At 44.7% G+C, this 22,716-nt stretch overlaps 1 protein-coding gene across 2 annotated transcripts in view; it reads left to right on the top strand.

Annotated features, from left to right (window-relative positions):
* The window catches only part of grip1 (glutamate receptor interacting protein 1), a 144,173-nt gene that overhangs the window by 5,231 nt on the left and 116,226 nt on the right, over positions 1 to 22,716 (top strand). For both annotated transcript variants that reach the window (XM_078219825.1, XM_078219824.1), the window contains exons 2-3: positions 8,159 to 8,239; positions 21,482 to 21,617. In XM_078219825.1, coding sequence (XP_078075951.1) covers positions 8,159 to 8,239; positions 21,482 to 21,617 — 217 coding nt within the window. The remainder of the gene's footprint in view (positions 1 to 8,158; positions 8,240 to 21,481; positions 21,618 to 22,716) is intronic.

Below are 22,716 nucleotides of genomic sequence, written 5' to 3'. Positions count from 1 at the left end.
AGAAGTGCATTAGATTGCAGCTTCTGGAGGAGCGTGTAAAGGAGCTGGAGGGGGAGGTAGAGGAACTCCGCATAATTCGGGAGGCGGAGGTGGAAGTTGATAGGAGTTATAGAGAAATAGTAACTCCTAGAAATGAGGCTTGGGTCAATGCCAGGAGGAGGGGTAAGAAGCAATCAGGAAGACAATCCCCTGGGGCGGTTCCCCTCCATAATAGGTTTTCGGTGCTGGAGGCTACAGTTGAGGAGGAATCAACTGAGCATAGAGAGCAGATCTCTGGGGGTGAGCCGAGTGAGAAAGCTCAGGTGGTTAGGGGCTGTAAAAGACTGGGCCTTGTGATTGGGGACTCCACAATTAAGGGGACAGATAGGAGGGTCGGAACTAAAGGTAGGGACTCAGGGTTGGTGTGTTGCCTACCAGGGGCTGGGGTCCGGGATGTGTCTGACAGGGTATTCAGGACTCTTAGGGGGGAGGGAGATAAACCACAAGTTATTGTACATGTGGGGACACACGACATAGGGAGGATAGGGGAAGGGGATATTAGGCAGGGATTTATGGAGTTGGGGTGGAAACTAAAGGCCAAGACTGACAGAGTGGTTATCTCTGGACTCTTGCCTGTACCACGGGATAGTTTAGAGAGGAATAGGGAGAGGGAAGGTTTGAATTCATGGCTGAGGGGATGGTGCAGGAGGGAGGGGTTCAGGTACTTAAGCAATTGGGGCTCGTACTGGGGAAGGTGTGACCTCTATGAGAAGGATGGTCTACACCTTAATCAGAAGGGGACCAATATCCTGGGGGGTAAATTTGCTAAGGCCATGCAGGGAGGTTTAAACTGATTCGGGGGGGGGGAGGGATCCTGAGTAGTGGGGCTGAAAGTGAGGGATGCATGGATGGGGACTGCAATGCACGGCATTGCAGAGGTGGGGTGGAGCAGGGTTTGAAATGTGTATACTTCAATGCCAGGAGTATTCGCAATAAAGTGGGTGAACTTGCAGCGTGGATCAGTACCTGGGACTTCGATGTTGTGGCTATTTCAGAGACATGGATAGAGCAGGGGCAGGAATGGATGCTGCAGGTCCCGGGGTTCAAATGTTTTAGTCGAAGTAGGGAAGGAGGTAGAAGAGGGGGAGGGGTAGCATTATTGGTCAGAGATTGTATCACAGTGTCAGAGAGGAGGTTTGATGAGGACTTATCTGTTGAGGTAGTATGGGCGGAGATTAGAAATAGGAGAGGAGAGGTCACCCTGTTGGGAGTCTTTTATAGACCTCCTAAAAGTTCTAGAGAGGTTGAGGAAAGGATTGCGGAGTCAATCCTGCTTAGGAGTGAAAGTAATAGGGCAATTGTTATGGGGGATTTTAACTTGACTAATATTGACTGGAATTGTTATAGCTCTAGCTCGTTAGAGGGGTCAGTTTTTGTTCAAAGCGTGCAGGAAGGTTTTTTGACTCAGTATGTAGACAGGCCAACTAGAGGTGAGGCTATATTGGATCTGGTGCTGGGAAATGAGCCAGACCAGGTGCTAGACTTGGAAGTTGGTGTGCATTTTGGTGATAGTGACCACAATTCGGTTACGTTCACCTTAGTGATGGAAAGGGATAGGCATGAACCTCGGGCCAGTGGTTTTAGCTGGGGGAAGGGTAATTATGAGGCTATTAGGAGAGAATTAGGAAACATAGGTTGGACTAGGAGATTACAGGGACTGGGAACGTCCGACATGTGGAGTTTTTTCAAGGAGCAGCTACTGCGAGTCTGTGATAGGTATGTCCCTGTCAGGCAAGGAGGAATTGGTAGGGCTAGGGAACCGTGGTGCACCAAAAAAGTTTCTTTGTTGGTTAAAAAGAAAAAGGAGGCTTATGTTCGGATGAGACGTGAGCACTCGGGTAGTGCACTAGAAAGCTTTAGATTGGCTAAGAGGGAGTTGAAGAGCGAGCTTAGAAGGGCTAAAAGGGGACATGAGAAGACTTTGGCGGATAGGGTTAAAGAGAATCCTAAGGCGTTCTATAGGTATGTCAAGAACAGAAGGTTGGTTAGGGCAAGTTTAGGGCCAGTTATAGATGGCAGAGGGAAGTTATGTGTGGAACCGGAGGAGATTGGTGAAGCATTGAACCAATATTTCTCTTCGGTGTTCACGCAAGGGGACATGAATATAGCTGAGGAGGACACTGGGTTGCAAGGGAGTAGAATAGACAGTATTACAGTTGATAAGGAGGATGTGCAGGATATTCTGGAGGGTCTGAAAATAGATAAATCCCCTGGTCCGGATGGGATTTATCCAAGGATTCTCTGGGAGGCAAGAGAAGTGATTGCAGAGCCTCTGGCTCTGATCTTCAGGTCGTCGTTGGCCTCTGGTATAGTACCAGAAGATTGGAGGTTAGCGAATGTTGTCCCATTGTTTAAGAAGGGGAACAGAGACTTCCCCGGGAATTATAGACCGGTGAGTCTCACTTCTGTTGTCGGCAAGATGTTGGAAAAAATTATAAGGGATAGGATTTATAGTTATTTGGAGAGTAATGAATTGATAGGTGATAGTCAGCATGGTTTTGTGGCAGGTAGGTCGTGCCTTACTAACCTTATTGAGTTTTTTGAGAAAGTGACCAAGGAGGTGGATGGGGGCAAGGCAGTGGACGTGGTATATATGGATTTTAGTAAGGCGTTTGATAAGGTTCACCATGGTAGGCTTCTGCAGAAAATGCAGATGTATGGGATTGGGGGTGATCTAGGAAATTGGATCAGGAATTGGCTAGCGGATAGGAAACAGAGGGTGGTGGTTGATAGTAAATATTCATCATGGAGTGCGGTTACAAGTGGTGTACCTCAGGGATCTGTTTTGGGGCCACTGCTGTTTGTAATATTTATTAATGATCTGGATGAGGGTATAGTTGGGTGGATTAGCAAATTTGCTGATGACACCAAAGTCGGTGGTGTGGTAGACAGTGAGGAAGGGTGTCGTAGTTTGCAGGAAGACTTAGACAGGTTGCAAAGTTGGGCCGAGAGGTGGCGGATGGAGTTTAATGCGGAGAAGTGTGAGGTAATTCACTTTGGTAGGAATAACAGATGTGTTGAGTATAGGGCTAACGGGAGGACTTTGAATAGTGTGGAGGAGCAGAGGGATCTAGGTGTATGTGTGCATAGATCCCTGAAAGTTGGGAATCAAGTAGATAAGGTTGTTAAGAAGGCATATGGTGTCTTGGCGTTTATTGGTAGGGGGATTGAATTTAGGAGTCGTAGCGTTATGTTGCAACTGTACACAACTCTGGTGCGGCCGCACTTGGAGTACTGTGTGCAGTTCTGGTCCCCACATTACAGGAAGGATGTGGAGGCTTTGGAGAGGGTGCAGAGGAGGTTTACCAGGATGTTGCCTGGTATGGAGGGGAGATCCTATGAGGAGAGGCTGAGGGATTTGGGATTGTTTTCGCTGGAAAGGCGGCGGCTAAGAGGGGATCTTATTGAAACATATAAGATGATTAGAGGTTTAGATAGGGTGGATAGTGATAGCCTTTTTCCTCTGATGGAGAAATCCAGCACGAGGGGGCATGGCTTTAAATTGAGGGGGGGTAGTTATAGAACCGATGTCAGGGGTAGGTTCTTTACCCAGAGGGTGGTGAGGGATTGGAATGCCCTGCCAGCATCAGTTGTAAATGCGCCTAGTTTGGGGGCGTTTAAGAGATCCGTAGATAGGTTCATGGACGAAAAGAAATTGGTTTAGGTTGGAGGGTCACAGTTTTTTTTTTTAACTGGTCGGTGCAACATCGTGGGCCGAAGGGCCTGTTCTGCGCTGTAATGTTCTATGTTCTATGTTTTAATCCTCTGCCAAATAAGCTGATCCAAGGTGGGAAGGGGCACAGTGGTTAGCACTGCTGCCTCACAGCGCCAGGGTCCCGGGTTCAATTCCTGATTTGGGTCACTGACTGTGCGGAGTCTGCACGTTCTACCTGTGTCCGTGTGGGTTTCTCCGGGTGCTCCGGTTTCCTCCTACAGGTTAGGTGCATTGGCCAGGTTAAATTCTCCCTCAGTGTACCCAACCAGGCGCCAGAGTGTGGCGACTAGGGGATTTTCACAGTAACTTCATTGCAGTGTTAATGTAAGCCTACTTGTGACACTAATAAATAAAATTTAAACTTTAAAAAAATTACCAAAAGGATCATGCAATTATTGGCTTTAATATCTATCAATGAACAAGGGAGAAAACTGACCAAGTTTTAGTCCGCCCTTAATTACTCTCATAAATCCTTCATGGAAATGGCCTCTATTTAAATATTGGGCTCAAACAGGATGATATTTGTGTTATCCATCTGGTTTTATTGCAAGTTTGAACCCAAACGCTGTTTTGATCCTGGGTATAAAGATGGAAAAGTAAAAGAAAGGAAATGCTGTCGAATGATGGTCATTTAAATGGTCAGTTTTTCAGAGAGTCAATGCTGGCTTTCGTGGGCAGCAGAAATAATGAACCATTTTTCACATGGTGGAAACCTGAACTCGTAAGGTGGACATACTCCATTTAGGCAACCTCTCCTCGTCAGAAACGTGAAGTACCTAATTATCCCAAATTAGAAGGAACATGAAGGATTGAAATTCCCTCTTGCTTTCTACCAGGAGGTTTCCATTTGGCTAAAGGGTTGAAGTGTTCACCTGTATCTGTAAGACTGGATCTGCTTTATGGCAATAAAAGCAGTTGATGCAAAATTGACACAACCAATTCTCCAAACTAAATCTGTTTTCGGAGAATCCAATCTTCAATGTTGACTCTACCATAAAAGGAAAATACTGCAGATGCTGCAATCGGAAACAAAAACAGAAAATTCTAGAAAATCTCAGCAGGTCTGTCAGCATTTGTGGGGAGAGAATAGAGCCAACGTTTTGCGTCTGGATGACGCTGAAATGGCCATTCGTCAGATGGCTCTGACAAAGGGTCATCCAGACTCGGAACTCTGTTGACCATATCGTACTTGGTTAGCTGATGCACATGCAGACGTGAGCTTGAGACATCTAACCATTTCTGGCCATAACCACCACGTGTCACGCAAAAGCAGGAGCATGTATTCTGCCCACCTTCTACTGAAATTTTATCTGTGCTTTGGTTACTTCCAGGCTCGACCAATTCCAATTCTCAGTTTGTCTCCCACCTCCCCCCCCCTCCCCCCTGCCCTTCTAAATTTTAAACTTATCTAAAACCCCACTGCCCATATCCTACCTTGCACTCAATCCCATTTACCCCTGTGCCCCGCTGTCTCATATTAATTCACTCTCCTCCAATTTAAAACTCCCATCCTTGTGTTTAAATCACTTCGTGTCTTCAACAGACACCTTTTTTTTCACAAAAACAGAAAATGCTGGAAAATCTCGGCAGGTCTGACAGCATCTGTGGAGAGAAAATAGAGCTAATGTTTGGTATCTGGATGTCCAGACTCAAAACATCAGCTCTATTCTCTCTCCACAGTTGCTGTCAGACCTGCTGAGATTTTCCAGCATTTTCTGTTTTTGTTTCAGATTCCAGCATCTGCAGTATCTCTCTCTCCCTTCCCTGGAATACTCGGAATGCTGTCCCCTTATACATTCTCATTCCCTCTCTTCTTCATTGAAGCCATCCTTAATAATTACTCCTCTACCAAGCTTTTAGTAATCTGTCTTAAGGTCTTGTTCTTTGGTTCGATATCAGTATGAGTCCAGTTGCACCTCTGTAAGGTGCTGAGTGATGTGTAGCTATGTTAAAGGGGCCATATAAATGCAAGTTACATACTGTATTTCATGTCTTCTCAGTGTTACAAAGCACTTCCAATCAGATGTTGCCAGACCTACTGAGATTTTCCAGCATTTTCTGTTTTTAACAAGGCGTTACTTAGGAATCCTATTCTGAAGAATCTAATTATTTGCTGAGGTAAATACAGCTTCAAATTTCAAACAGAAAAATCCCACAGCAAGCACTGAGATGAATGAGCAATGAATTTGTTTCTGTCATGTTAATTGTTGGATGAATGTTGGCTCAGATACCAGGGAACTCATTGATTTTCTTTGAGAAAGTGGCATAGTATCTGTCCGTTCAGTTGAAAAGGTGCATTGGGTCTCGCAGTTAGCTTCTCATTCAAAAGGTCAACCTTCTCATCCAAACTTCCTGTTGGCAATGTCTTTAACAATGTAGCACTTCCTCAGTATTTCACTGAAGTGTCAGCTCTAGGTTATGTCCTATTCATCGCGCAAACCAGCCTCCCGCCCATTGACTCTGTCTACACTTCCCGCTGCCTCGGAAAAGCAACCAGCATAATCAAGGACCCCACGCAGCCCGGACATACTTTCTTTCACCACCTTCCGTCAGGAAAAAGATACAAAAATCTGAGATCACGTACCAACCAACTCAAGAACAGGTTCTTCCCTGCTGCCATCTGACTTTTGAAGGGTCCAATCACATATTAAGCTGATCTTTCTCTACACCCTATCGGTAACTACAACACTATATTCTGCACCCTCTCCTTTCCATCTCCCCTATCTACTCCACGAACGGGATGTTCGTAGAGAACAGTTTTGTCTGCATAGTTCGTAAGAAACAATACTTTTCACTGTATCCCGATACATGTGTCAATAACAAAGCAAATCAAATCAATGTGCAGAAATCCCTAGAATGGTGTTTCAGCCCACAACCCTTCAACTCAGAGATGAGGATGACCACTGAGCCAAGCTGACCATAAAAATGTTGTGTGTGTACATGGGCAGGAGGTAAATTGAATCACCAATCTCTGTTTCAAAGAACAGTACAGCACAGGAACAGGCCCTTTGATCCACCAAGCCTGCGCCGATCACCTTGTCCTATTTAAACCAACCGCTTGTATCCCTCTATTCCCCGTCTGTTCATGTGCCTATCCAGACAAGTCTTAAATGTCGCTAACGTGTTTGCCTCAACCACCTCACTTGGCAGTGCATTCCAGGCCCCCCACTCTCTGTGTAAAAAACGTCCCTGCACATCTCTACTAAACCTTCCCCCCACCTTACCTTGAACTTGTTTCGATCAGTCATAAATCTCAGTTCCAGAATGGAGTGAAGCTTTGGGATATCTGACATACCGTCACACATACTACAGCTGGAAGTTTCTCAGACAGGCATTTCATCACTTGCCACAGACTCCATTTGCTTTGTAAAGATCTGAAATTCAGCTGGTCGAACTAAAGATCTCAATGAAGTGCAGACAGCTCGTCATAAACCTAAACTTCATTCTAAACTTGCGCAGCTGTGTTTGTAGCTCCAGTTCGCACAGGGCTGCATGTTTTTAGGTGTCAAGCTTATCAGCTGGTTTTCAACACATCTAATAATGCAGAATCGAAATGCATGCTTGGCTTAGTTATGGTCAGGTCGGCCCTCATTGTGTTACTGTTGTTGTGGAGATTCAGCTGTGAATTTCCCATAATAGTGGCTTGTTACACTCAAGCTCCAGGACGTAATAACTGTAGGGTGTCCCAAAGATGTGCTGCCTCACAGTGCCAGGGATCTGGGTTCAATTCCGGCCTCGGGTGACTGTCTGTGTGGAGTTTTCACATTCTCCGCGTGTCTGCATGGGTTTTGATGCTCCAGTTTCCTCCCACAGCCCAAAGATGTGCAGGTTAGGTGGACTGGCTGTATTAAACTTCCCCCTGGTGTAAGGGGCATGGTGGGGTAAATGTGTGGGGCTGTGGGCATAGGCAAGATGCTCTATTGGAGAGTTGGTGCAGACTCGATGGGCCGAATGCCCGCCTTCAGCACTGTAGGGATTCTATGTGCGAGGGAGCCCCATTACCCAGAAAAAGAAGAATTGAAAGCACTTATAATTCGGGTATCTAGAGCACTGACCCCCGACTACCATTGCCTGACACCTCATGGGACACCTCCTGACTGTCCCCCTCTCCCCCCACCCCAGTCCTACCCACTTACCTTACAAACATACCTACCATTTGTTTTGTCACCTTGCTGATCTTTTAAATATGAAACTAGTCATGTTTTGACTTTGCTAGGATGATAACAAGACCACACGCTGGCTTTTGCAGATCTCTTGGTGATTTGGGAATCCCATGGTAATGTGGAGGCTTCGCTGACTGATCACAGCAGTTCGCTGCCTTGTAGTTCACGGAACGAGTTTGTCTCCAGCGAAGAAATTGTTTTCATAATTCTTTCCGACAGATCCACAATTTTTATTTTACAGATGAGGGACCATACGCCAAATCTACAAACCCGGCAAAAGCTTCCGACGGCACTTTGGCAGTTAGAAGACAAAGTATCCCCGGTAAGTCTAACCTGCACTTTGGTGACCTGTGGCTCTGTATCATGTTCAAGAATGCCCCTTTGGGAGGCTTTATTTACACATCATCCGCAAACAGATTTGAAATGTGGCATTCTTCGCTAATGACCACATCTACCCTTCAAAGAATCTCAGTTTGTGCTCCCAGGTTGACTTTGACAAACATCTTGAAGATGGGATCAGTAGCAACTCATCAGAAATAGTGATTTATTTTTGTTGTTGCATCGTTTTGTTTTATTTCCACTGTGAGCTCTGCACAAATAATCTTCTACTGGCGCCTGCTGAGTATTTCCAGCATTTTCTGTTTTTAATCTTTTATTGATTTTGTTTACAAGCTAGATTTTGAGAGAAGAACAGAATCGCGGAACATTGATTTATTCCTAGATGCTGGGGATAATAAATAAAGAATCCTTACTTTTATCATTTCACTTTTGATGCCGGGTCCTCCAGCAGACATACTCGCAATACCACATTATGTTCTATTTAGCCTGTTGTATTTTTTTCAGAAACCATTTTCCTTAGAAAGAGCACCGGGAAAATTTGAAGCATTGACTTGGGTCTGTGGAGTGTCAATAGCCAAATAAAATGGCTGGGGATACTTTTGAGGCATGTAATTTACAATGGTGTCCTTTAATTCTTGGATTGCATCTAGTTTCCTTATCTCCTTGGTCTCAGAATATTAACCCTAGAGGGATGGTGGGGCGGGGAGTGTGGTGGAGAAGTCACCTCTCCTCCCATTTCCATGCAAACAGCCAGAGATTCCTCCTGGAAAATAAGAGAAAACATCTTCGCACTCTTGCAGAAATGCTGCTACAGAGGGTGGTACAGTGGTTAGCACCGCTGCCTCACAGCATCAGGGACCCGGCTTCAATTCCGGCCTTGGGTGACTGTGTGGAATTTGCACGTCCTCCTCCTGTCTGCGTAGGTTTTCTCCGGGTGCTCCTGTTTCCTCTCACAGGTCAGGTGGATTGGCCATGTTAAAATTGCCCTCGGTGTCAGGGGGATTAGCAGGGTAAATATGTAGGGTCTGGGTGGGATTGTTGTCGGTACAGGCTTGATGGGCCGAATGGCCTCCTTCTTCACTGTAGGGATTCTATGATTCTGTTCTATGAAAAATCACTATGGTACCTACTATGAGGCAAATAATGCAGTGGGAACCACTAGTTTCAGACAAACCTGCAAAAGGAAAAGCATATATTACTGAACAAGCTAAAAGCTCTGATGTTTTCATCCAACCAAACCAAAATCTGAACAGGCAGAAGCGATTAGCCTATTCAGCAGAGATACTTGAATGCAATAGAGCAAAGGTTCACTCGATTGGGCCCTGGGATGGAAGGATTGCCCTCTGATGAGAGATGGAGTAAATTGGATCGACATTCTCTGGAGTTTAGAACAATGAAAGGGTGACCTCATTGAAACATTCAAGATTATGGATGGGCTTTGACAGGGTGGATACTGGGAGGTTGATTCCCCCTGGCTGGGGAATCTAGAACGAGGGGCTACAGTTTCATCACAAGGGGATGATTGCTTAGGCGTGAGATGAAAAGAAATTACTTCACTCTAAGGATTGCGAATCTTTTGAATGATCTAACCCAGAGGGTTGAGGATGCACCCTCCGTGAACATATTTAAGGCTGAAATAAACAGATTTTTGATGTCTCGGGGAAATCAGGAATATAAGGAATGGTGGGAAAATGGTGTGCCAAAGGTGCGCTGTGATTATATTGAACAATAGAGCAAGCTCGATGGGCTGTATGGTCTTTTCCTCCTATTTCTTATGTTCTCGGAGCAAACAGATACATTCTTCTTGTAGTTGAGCCACTTTAAATTCTAATCATGTTTAGTCAACCAAATATTTCTGGCACGCCAATAAAAAAGGATCACTATACAACTGTGTTTTGGATTTGCTGGTGGTTTTAGCAATACACTTTTTAGCAGCCTGTTGTGCAGTAAACGAAAAGGTTTCTCCGCAATAAATGAGTGGTAATCTGCCGTGATGCAATTGACTGGTCTAAAGCAGTCTGTTTATTCGTAACCGTTCAAGAGGGAAGTTTAGTAACTACAATTTATTTGCATCATTGGGAAGTTGGTGAAGAGGGCACGTATTCAGCTGCTTAGGAATTCTAAATGTTCCCTGAAATAACTCCTCAGAGGCCGGTATCCCTTCACCAGATTCCCGTTATTTACAAACTCAGTTCCGCTCCTAGTGTGCTCCAGGTGCACAGTCAGAATCCAGCCCTGACATTCCCATTTTTTATATACAGGTGAGGCTCCCTGACTGAGTCATAATTGCTTTCCCAATCAGGGAGCTCATACTCCAAGAGGCCAACCTCATGGGTCTCGTTGAAGTCATTACACACTCTAATTCCCACCCTCAACCACTCCACCTCTACCTTCCTTTCAATCCCACCTCAGAATGTACCTCGTTGAACTAAGCTTCGGTTGTCTCTTCCATTGCCTTGACCTGATGTGGAAATGCCAGCGTTGGACTGGAGTGGGCACAGTAAGAAGTCTCACAACACTAGGTTATTTGGAATCACGAGCTTTCGGAGTGAGTGAGCCACTTACCTGATGAAGGAGCAGTGCTCCGAAAGCTCGTAATTCCAAATAAATCTGTTGGACTTTAATCTCACATCTGGTTTTGTGAGACTTCTTATTGTCTTGATCTCACCTATTGTCTGATTATGTCTTGGGAAACACCTTGGAATGATTTACTGTGTTAAAGGTATTAACGAGGAAATTGTGCTATTTTTTAAAAGTGTAATGTTTTAACCTGTTTATTATTATAATATCTAATGGACCCAGATGATAAAATCCTGACAATTTCCTATGGTTGACTGATAATTCCAGATGGTAATGGTGAATATTTCTGTTTGAATGCATGCTAATGGGTCACATTGTACATCCCATAGATTGTGGCATATAAGACAACTCGATATATAAGTTGACCCTCATCCCACCCCTTCTTCAACTGCAACATAACTATACTTGCATTAGTAGTCAGCCTCAGTTTTTCCCCGACAAATGTATGTGGTTCCTGGGTGCAGGGGATCAAGCAGGCAGTGTGGGCTGTATTGAGAAGATACACAGGGGTTTAGAGCAGACCCACACAGAGCAGACCTTGTCTGGTGAATGACAAAGATGGCAAACACCCACACCAGAGGTTCATTTTTACACACGGCGTGTATAAGTCGGCCCCCATTTTAGGAGGGATTTTTCGTGGCTTTATAGGCCAACCTATGTGCAGACATCGATCGTATCAATGGCTATATGATGGGAAAAAAAAGTTGCATTAATGCACTTCATAGCAGGTCACTATTAATAGTATACTGGCTGAAACCAGCTGCCCTTTATATGTACATTCTCAGGTTGTGGGCCTCGTGTTATAGTGGAGTGCCAACACTCCATAATTATTAATAGAAAGGTAATAAAAGTAGACTTTGAAATGAGGCCTGCAGTAGTAGGAGCTCAGTTTTGGTTACCAGGAACAACAGTGTTGGAAGCTTACGTTTTAATACAGTGTGTCACTTTGCTACTGAAAATGATTTTGTGCTTGCGATGGAGATGCTGAATGTTTCAGTTGGTTGTCCAAGGTTGGTGATGGGCAGTACTTGCAGAATGCAAATATTCATGGATTGTGCAAGTTAAGAGTTCCATACACTTATGCTCCATGGTTATTAAGTACTAGTTCCTGGGGTTACACATATCAACTTGGTATAAACTCAAATAATTGCACACAGCTGAGTGGTTTCAGCTTTCAGTTATAGACCCAGCATTGGAAATGTCAGGGATGATTTTCCGTGTCTGATGCGTGGCACAGCATAATCTCATCTGTTGTAAATGCTTTTAGAATTCCAATAGGTGACTTTGCGAAAGCAGGATAATTGCATCCTGCCACGGACGTGCTTCCAGCTGTAATGTGCATATGCATTTTTCAGATTTATTTACTTCAGAGGTTTATTTTCAGAGAACATGAAGCAATGGTTCTCAGCCACTGTTTTCTGTCTCCCCGTGTCATGCTGTTTACAATGACTCCCAGCTATCCGTCAGCAGTCGCTGTGCCTCCTTCTGTAAGTGCCACACCGTGGTTTAATATCAGTGATGGAGGAGAAACGACTCTCACGTCCACAAAGAAACACTGCAGAACCCCCAATGAAGCTGTCCTTTGATTGCGTTGCTGCACTGCGTTAATTGTAACATTTTGATGGTTGACTTCGCAGTTAGTGACTTGCGCGTGTTCCTTGTTTACTTGTGTGGTTGATCTGAGTCACCGTCTCTCTCCCTTTTCATCTTGGGTTCTGAGCCAACCTCATCAAGAACAGCACTGATTTGGTAGCACGCTCATTCAAACGCAGCGGCAGTCACCGTGGGTTGTTTGCTATCGTGCACAGTTTACTTCAACCAAGGTTGTTGAAAATGTGGCCTTGTCTGAACCACCCTAACCAGTGTTTGCGACCTTACACCTGTGACCAGCTGATTATAAATATAACTTGGACAAATGTGATGATAGAATGGTTACAGCACAATCCTGCCTGTGCTGGCTCTCTGAAAGAGCAACTCCGCTAATCCCACTCCCTGTCAACCTTTTCCCTGTAGCCCTACAAATCCCTTCGCTTCAGATAATTATCCAATTAGCTGTTGAAAGCCATGATTGAATCTGCCTCCTCCAATTTCTCAGGCAGTACATTCCAGATGCTAATCACTGAGTAAATAGGTTTTCCTGATAACTCTTCTGATTCTTTGCCAATCACTTTAAATTGGTGTCATCAGGTTCTTGACTCTTTTGTCAATAGGAACAGTTTCCCTCGATATATCCAGACCCCTCATGATTTTGAACACCTCTCTCAAAGCTTCTCAAACCCTTCTTTTTAAGGAGAACAATTCCAACTTCTCCATTCAACTCAAGTTCCTCTCCCCAGAACTATTTAGAATAGAACAGAACAGAATCCCTACAGAATAGAAGGAGGCCATTTGGCCCATCGAGTCTGTACTGACCACAACCCCACCAGGCCATATTCCCGTAACCCCGCATATTTACCCTGCTAATCCCCCTGACAATAGAGTCAATTCAGCATGGCCAATCAACCCGCACACCTTTGTACTGTGGGAGGAAACCGGAGCATCCAGAGGAAACCAACACAGACATGGGGAGAATGTACAAACTCCACACAGACAATGATCCGAGGCCGGAATCGAACCCGGGTCCTTGGCGCTGTGGGGCAGCAGTGCTTGCCATCGTGCCGCCCTTGTAAGTCTTTTCTGTGCCCTCTCTAATGCTTTCACATCTTAAGTGCAGTGCCCAGGTTGGACACCAAAAGGGAAAATGCTGGAAAATCTCAGCAGGTCTGGCAGCATCTGTAAGGAGAGAAAAGAGCTGACGTTTCGAGTCCAGAAGACCCTTTGTCAACCCTTTGAGCTCTAGTTGAGGTCGAGCCAGTGTTTCATAAATGTTCACCATAACATTCTCACTTTTGTACACAATGCATCTATTTCTAAAACCTTCAATCCCATATGCCTTATTAAGCGTAGATCAGTTAGATTCCCATGCCTTCTAGTTATACAACATTTACACTCCTGTACTTCATCACACTTTATGATCTATGTTGAAGGCTGATATAACAAGATAAACTTGCATCAGTCAGATTAGCTCACAGAATAATGGTTGCACTTGTCTTAAAATCTCCATACCGCCTGTTGATTTGAAGTATATTGCACCCCTGGGAGGGAGTAATGCAATTGATTGATGACTATTACAACAATTACCAATACAAAGAATGCTTCCCAATTGTAAAAGCTACCATTAAAAAACATTCCTATTTTTGATCATGTGCAGTTAAATAATGTTATGCATTGCTGTGGTATTTTTGGTTAAAATCATTGAAAGTATTTTATTATATGAAGATAGAAAGCAATTACTTTGGTTTGGTAGTCTAATGGTTATTGTATGAGATAAACAGCTGAAGTTAATGAGCTCAAATTTGTAGCCCTGCTGCATTGGGTTGAGAGCCATAGAATCCCGACAGTGCAGAAAGAGGCCATTGGGTCCGTCAAGCCTGCACCGACAGCAGTACCACCCAGGCCCCATCCCTGTAACCCCACGCATTTACTCTGCTAATCCCCCTGACACTAAGGGCCAATTTGGCATTTAACACTCAACCTAACCCACACACGATTGGACTGTGGGAGGAAACCGGAGCACCCGGAGGAAACCCACGCAGACACGGGGAGAACATGCAAACTCCACACAGACAGTGACCCAAGGCCGGAATTGAACCCGGGTACCTGGCAATGTGAGGCAGCAGTGCCAACCACTGTGCCACCGTGCCACCCTGATGGTTGATCACTTTTAAGTGGAAGGAGATTTCATAAGCATCCCCATCCATAGCGATGATAGAGATAACCAGGTGAGGTGATGAGGCTGAAGTGTTTGCAAGTGATCTGAAGCCAGAAATGTCAAGTGCATGATCTGAATTGGTTTTGACCGTTGTAGAGGTCCCTGTCCAACCAACTTGGTTCAGGTGGCGAGAAATTCAACAGTGGTTGAATGCACTGGTCAGAGCCAAGGCTATGGAGTCTAAAGTTAAAGTTTATTTATTGGTGTCACAAGTAGGCTTACATTAACACTGCAAAGAAGTTACTGTGAAAATCCCCTAGTCACCACATTCCGGTGCCTGTTCAGGTACACTGAGGGAGAATTTAGCATGGCCAATTCACCTAAGCAGCACATCTTTGGACTGTGGGAGGAAACCGGAGCACCCGGAGGAAACCCATGCAGACACGAGGAGAATATGCACACTTCATGCAGACAGTGACCCAAGTCGGGAATCAAACCCGGTCCCTGGTGCTTTGAGGCAGCAGTGCTAACCACTGTGCCACCATGCCACCCCGAGGGCAGACATGAGCATCCATAGTCAAGTTGTTCCAGTCCATCAATGCACTTGCATCCACCTGCCAATATAGAAGATTGTACTGCTCTCTCCTGTCCACAAAGTACAAGATAAATCTAACCTGGCCATCGACTGTCCTGCCAATGAGAGCATTCATTGCCGACTGAATAATGACCTGCTTACCAATGCTCAGTTCAGCTTCGGGCACAACCTTTTAGCTTTTGACCTCCTCACGGCCTTTATCCAAAAATGGACCCAATCTGAATGCCAGAGGTGACATAATAAAAGGCTGTATTCCACTTAGCGTGGTACTAATAATTCTGGTACTCCCATTTGCTATAATCAAATAAAACATCATGACATTAAAAAAAGAATCTCTCCAGCCACCTTCCAAGAAAGAGACATTCTTCTTTCCCTTCATCCACTCTTCCAACTCTAGTGTTCTGAGAATGGTTCAATTGAGCTTTAAATCTATTTGTGACGAAGCTACAGCAAAAATTGTCAGATCCTCCATCCATGAGCAGAAACAGATTCTCATAGACCCCCTCATAAGGAGGCCATTCAGCAAGTTGAGTTGCACCGGCTCTCCGAAAAGCATGTTACCTAGGCCCATCCAGGTCCCTCCCACTGCCCTATCCCCTGTATTTATCATAGTAATCCACATAACCTACACATCCTTGGACACTGAGGGGCAATCTAGCATGGCCAATCCACCTAACCTGCACATCTTTGGATGGAAGGAAACCGGAGCACCCGGAGGAAACCCACGCAGACACGGGGAGAATGTGCAAACTCCACACAGTCACCCAAGGCTGGAATCGAACCCAGGTCCCTGGCATTGTGAGGCAGCAGTGCTAACCACTGTGCCACCCTTTGTCATCCAACATGTGTCACCTATGATGCTGCAGATGTAATGATAACCAAGCAGAATGTTGGTCTTAAGGCATCAATACCTCTAATATAACACGCACGTTCTGGGAAATTCCTTGGAGTTGTTCCCTCTCTGTGGACACTCATTCCCTGGAAATGTGGAACAAACTCTCTTTATGTATGTGAGTGAAATTTTCACTGCACTGATGCAGCTGGAATGTGAGTAGTTCCCAGCCATAGTTTGCGGATCCTTCGTTAACCGGAATTTAAATTATAAAGTGCACTGTCGCTGACAAATGCTCCATAGCACACTATCTGTAAATTACCTCAAGGTACTATTCTAATGTGGTACCATTACAAGGCTTTCTGTTTTTGTCAGTTTTCACATAATGTCACTCTACACGTTGCAGTGTCCTGTTTTATCAGTACTGACATTTCCAGAAGGGCATTGCAGTTGCTTTATTGGCTTTTCTTATTGACAGACTAAAGATCTCCTCAGACATCATTGTGATCGATGTATTTATAACACTTCTTTTTGCCATCAGTATGCCGTGGATTACTTCAGATGTAGCCTGTGGATGCTCTTATCTGTGTTTTACATGGCTGCCTTAATGCTATCTGTTTTGGGAGATAGGAATAAACAGTGTCAATTGTCATGAGAAGCAGTTCTGTCAACACTGGACAAATCGTGCGTTGCAGCTGGGAATTTGTAGGATCAGCTCACACCAAAAGAAAAATACAGGTTATTAAATGTGACAGAGTGAACCCATCATGTATCATTAGGCACACCCAGTCTAGTTTTTAACTTATTTATTAGTGTCATAAGTAGGCTTACATTGACACTGCAATGAAGTTACTGTGAAAATCCCCTAGTCACCACACTCCAGTTGAGCATGTTCCAGTACAATGAGGGAAAATTTAGCATGGCCAGTGCACCTAACCAGCACGTCTTTCGGACGGTGGAAGGAAACTGGAGCACATGGAAGAAACCCACGCAGACACGGGGAGAATGTGCATACACCGCACAGAGAGTGACCCAAGCCGGGAATGGAACCCGGGTCTCTGGCGCTGTGAGGCAGCGATGCTAACCATTGTGCCACCAGGCCGCCCACTCTGTGCTTTAATTGGAGTGTGCTCTCCTATTGCTGCTGTTATTCCACAATTGTCGCAAAGCAAGTGAGCTGCACCTCCAAGGAGCATCAACTTTCACATCATAGAAGGCGGGAATTCAACACATTGGTGTTTTTCTCCACATGAGACAGTTTATCTAACCCTATAGTTTAATATTCTTTTTCACCAACTTTCTAATTCCTCCCCAAAAGGATTATCAAGAAAGGATTTCACATTTTATCTGTTTGAAAAAAGCCCCCTTAATTCATTTTGTGATTGTTCTAAGATTTATACCCTCACTACTAGGGCAGCACGGTGACACAGTGGTTAGCACTGCTGCCTCACAGCGCGAGGGACCCGGGTTCGATTCTGGCCTCAGGTCACTGTCTGTGTGATGTTTGTACATTCTCCCCGTGTCTGCGTGGGTTTCCTCCGGGTGCTCCAGTTTCCTCCCACAGTCCAAAAATGTGCGGGTTAGGTTGATTGGCCATGATAAATTGACCATAGTGTCAGGGGGATTAGCAGGATAAATATGTGGGGTTACGGGAATAGGTCGTGGGTGGGATTGTGGTTGGTGCAGGCTTGATGGGCTGAATGGCCTCCTTCTGCACTGTAGGATTCTGTGATTTCTATGATTCTTCTACCAGTGGAAAGAATTTATCGCCAGTTATCTTTTCAGAATCCTCTATAGTTTTACTGATGGTAGATCTAAACATCAAAGAAAGGCTTGCATTCATATAGCACTTTCCACAACCACCGGATGTCTCAAAGCACTTTAAAGTCAATGAAGCACTTTTGAAATATGGTCACTATTGCGAGGTAGGAATCATGGCAGTTAATTTGCACGCTGTAAATCCCCACAAATAACAATGACATAATGACCGGATAATTTGTTTCTTTTGTGATGTTAATTGAACGTTTGATATTGACCAGGAATAACTTCTTATCTTGGAATCCCTACAGAACAGAAGGGGGCCATTCGGCCCATCGCGTCTGTACTGACCACAATTCCACCCACGACCTATTCCCGTAACCCCACATATTTAGCATTGAGTTATGTGCTGAAGTCCTGGAGTGGGTCTTGAACCTGGAACCGTGTGGCTCAGAAACAACGGTGCTGCCAACTGAGCCATGGCCAACACTTCTGAAGTCAGGCACACAATGCAGATAGATGTAGGCAGCATATTCATTTCGTTAAATGAAACTCCGACCACGCCTTGTTTAAAAATTCTCACGGACGCAAAGCTTTTTACATTGATCAAGGTTGCATCGATAACATTACATAGGATTTCTGGATTGTTTACATTTTGAATAGAGGGAATTGTTTGAGATATTCAAATTACAGCAAGGTTTCATTTTGACGGTTGATTAAATAACCTATTAATGGATATTTTACTGGTGCACAGTGAATTTTTAAATTCTAGAATCATGTCTGCTTCAGCAATAAATCAATTATTAATTACTGGTCACATTGTTATTTTGATAATCATCTCAGGATGTCAATACAGAATCTGTTGCTGGTTTGCTGAATTTAACTGGTGAATAGCCTAAACTGCACGGATTCAGAATGTGCCAGGTTTGATACCTGTTCTGAGCTGGCCTGGTACAGTTGGCAGCAACAGTTGGGTTTAGTGTCACAGGCTTATGTGGTAAAAATTGTTCCGGATTCCCATTTCTGTTGTTCAGTAATCCCAAATGGAAGTTCCAGTGTGAATTCACGTGAGGACAGAGTTGGATTTCCACCTTCCCAATTGCCATATTGGAAGCTACTGCCTATGTTTACAAGGTGGGCAACGTGGCCTGTAGTACAGTTCCCTCATGAGTGATCGCGAGTGATACCTAGTTATCGCCTAGTGATGACAAAAAGACAAAATTTAAAGGTTCTGTGTCTGAACACGTATAGCATTCATATCAAAGTAAACAAATTGATAGTGCAAATAAAAACAAAATATAGCAGATGCTGGAAATCTGAAATAAAAACAAAGTACAGAATGTACGGTAGCGCAGTGGTTAGCACTGCTGCTTCACAGCTCCAGGGTCCCGGGTTCGATTCCCGGCTCGGGTCACTGTCTGTGTGGAGTTTGCACATTCTCCTCGTGTCTGCGTGGGTTTCCTCCGGGTGCCTCCGTTTCCTCCCACAGTCCAAAGATGTGCGGGTTAGGTTGATTGGCCAGGTTAAAAATTGCCCCTTAGAATCCTAAAAAAAATGCGTAGGTTAGAGGGATTAGCGGGTAAATATGTGGGGTAGGGCCTGGGTGGGATTGTGGTCGGTGCAGACTCGATGGGCCGAATGGCCTCCTTCTGCACTGTAGGGTTTCTATGATTTCTATGTACTCAGCAGATCTGGCAGTGTCTATGGGGAGAGGGACAGAGATAATGGCCGGAATTTTACCGTCCCGCCCACCATGGGAATCGGAGCAGGTGAGGTGCGGACCATGGAAAGGTCCGTTGACCTCGGGCAGGATTTTACAATTTCGGGACCAGCGAGGCCGTAAAATCCTGCCCAATATTTTGAGTCCATATAAGGGTCTCCACACAGATGCTGCCAGACCTGCTGTGTTTATGCGGCATTTTCTGGTTTTATTTTAAAGTGATAGTGTACATTGAAATAAATAAATATAATCTGATCGATCTAGGTGTTCCAGTACATGAATCACAAAAGGTTTGTAAGCAGGTACAGCAAGTAATTAAGGCCACTGGAATGCTATCCTTCATTATGAGAGGAATTAAACACAAAAGAAAGGATGTTATGCTTCAGTTTTACAAGGCATTGGTGAGGCCACATCTTGAGTATTATGCCGTTTTTGTCTCCTTATTTAAGAGAGTGTAGGGTCTGTTTTCTTAGAAAGAAACTCTACAGCACAGAAAGAGGCCATTCGGCCCATCGAGTCTGCACCAACCACAATCCCACCCAGGCCCTACCCCCATATCCCTACATATTTACCCACTAATCCCTCTAACCTACGCATCTCAGGACACTAAGGGCAATTTTAGCATGGCCAATCAACCTAACCCGCATTCTTCTTAGAATAGACGCAGGCACAAATGGTCTGAGGTATAACTTCTTTTATTGATCATCATTAACATAACAGAAATGCAAGAGACTGATTTACTGGAGAGAGAGAAAGAAGAGAGTGAGAAGCGAGAGAGGGGGCCCAGAAAGCTGATTCCGATACCGACTTGATCTTGAACAGGATTCAACTCAACTGAATACATATAGCTGTTACCACAATATATGAGTTCTTATCTGTGTTATGAAATTACCATGTACAAGTAGTGTCTCTAACTTTCAAAAACAATTCGCAACTGTGTGACCGTGAAAAACTTGTTTATGAAAAGAACCATTTCTGCTAACATCGCATCTTCAAAAGCAGTCAATTCTAAGCTCATTCCAGAATTCCCAGCTGAGTTTTAAAATGTGGTCAAGTTGGCTTGAAAGCTTAGCATAATTAGTTACATGGGCAGAAATACCTTAAAATGGAGTCTTTTAACTAAAGCAATCCGCACAAAGGATCCTACAACAAGGATGCAAATATGTTGGAACCAGTTCAGTGAAGGTTCACGAATTTGATACCTGGAATGAGCTGGTTATGAGGAAAGGTTGGACAGACTGGCCTTGTTTCCACTAGAGTTTTGAAGAAAGAGGGCTAACTTAGTTGAAGTATGTAAGATCCTGAATGGTCTTGACAAGGTGCACGTAGAAAAGATGTTTCCCTTTGTGGGTGAGTCCAGAGCTCAGGAGCACTGTTTTAAAATTAGATGTCATCTTTTTCAGACTGATGAGAAGAAATGGTTTACCAGAACTCTCTGCTTCAGAAGGCGGTGGAAGCAGGGTCACTGAATATTTTTAAGGCAGAGGTTGATGGATTCTTATTAGGCAAGGGACTCAAAAGTTATCTGGAGTGGATGGGAATGTGGAATTTAAAGCACAAACAGACCAGTCACGATCTTATTAAATCAAGCTTGAGGGGCCAAATGGCCTACTTGTGTTCCTAATTTGTACGTGCATATGATCAAAATCTTCAGGAGAGGAGAAAGTTGATGAGGAGAAAAAGGAAATTTCTTCATCCAGAGTGTGGTGAATGTGTGGAATTCACTATGACAGAAAATAGTTGAGGCTCAACTGTTGTGTGATTTTAAGAAGTAATTAGACATAGCTCTTGGGGCTAAAGGAATCAAGGGGTATGGGGGGATCGGGATATTGACTTCAATGATCAGCCATGATCAAAAGGAATGGCAGAGCAGGCTCGAAGGGGCGAATGGCCACCTCCTGCTCCTATTTTCTATCTTTCTCTGAAACAATGTGAAATAGGTATTAATAAACTTCTTCCTATTTCTTATTCGATGTGTTCTATCCGCAGAGGAATTCAAAGGTCAAACTGTAGTCGAGTTGATGAAGAAGGAAGGCAGCACCCTGGGGCTCACAGTCTCAGGTGGAATAGACAAGGAAGGGAAACCAAGAGTATCCAATCTTCGGCCTGGAGGAATTGCTGCAAGGTAACTGAAGCTACTGTGACATGTTACTGGAGGCTAATGAGGGGTTACAGATGAGAAGTGTTTCACAGGGCTTATGAATCTTTGTGCAGAGTATTTATTTTTAAATTGGTGCTGTGTGCTTGTTAAATGGGGCGGCACGGTGGCACTGCTGCTTCACAGCACCAGGGACCCGGGTTCGATTCCCAGTTTGGGTCATTGTCTGTGTGGAGTCTGCATGTTCTCCCCGTGTCTGCGTTGGTTTCCTCCGGGTGCTCCGGTTTCCTCCCACATTGTGAAAGACGTGCTGGTTAGGTGCATTGGCCATGCTAAATTCCCCCTCAGTGTACCCGAGCAGGCGCCGGACTGTGGGCGACGAGGGGAATTTCACAGTAACTTCATTGCAGTGTTAATATACGCCTTACTTGTGACTAATAAATAAACTTTACTTTTTACTTTAAATGTTTCATCCTCAGAAATTTCTCCTTCAGTGCCAGGCTAGGACTGAGAAAATACATCTGCCATTTTTTTGTAGGTCGATGGGAGAACTCATGGGTGGCACAGTGGTTAGCAGTGCTGCCTCACAGCGCCAGGGACCTGGGATCGATTCCCGGCTTGGGTCACTGTCTGCGCGGAGTCTGCACGTTCTCCCCTTGCTTGCGTGGGTTTTCTCCGGGTGCTCCGGTTTCCTCCCACAGTTCGAAAGACGTGCTGGTTAGGTGCATTGGCCATGCTAAATTCTCTCTCAGTGTACCCGAACAGGCACCGGAGTTTGGCGACCAGGGGATTTTCACAGTAACTTCATTGCAGTGCTAATGTAAGCCTACTTGTGACACTAATAAATAATAAATAAACTTCACAGCACCAGGGACCAGGGTTGGATTTCTGCCGTGGGTGCACGTTCTCCCCATGTCTGCGTGGGTTTTCTCCCACAGTCATAAAGATGTGTGGATTAGGTTGATTGGCCATGCTAAATTGCCCCTTAGTGTCAGGGTTACGGATATAGGACTGAGGTGGGATTGTTGCCAGTGCAGGGTCGATGGGCCAAATGGTCCCCTTCTGCACTGTAGGGATTCTGCAATGAACACCAGTCATTTTTAGTTGCAAATAATTTTGCTGATTG

The sequence above is a fragment of the Mustelus asterias genome, chromosome 9, assembly GCF_964213995.1.
Source record: "Mustelus asterias chromosome 9, sMusAst1.hap1.1, whole genome shotgun sequence".
Taxonomy (NCBI): domain Eukaryota; kingdom Metazoa; phylum Chordata; class Chondrichthyes; order Carcharhiniformes; family Triakidae; genus Mustelus; species Mustelus asterias.
Note: the sequence above shows the minus strand (reverse complement) of the source record. Positions and strands in the feature narration are given on the sequence as shown.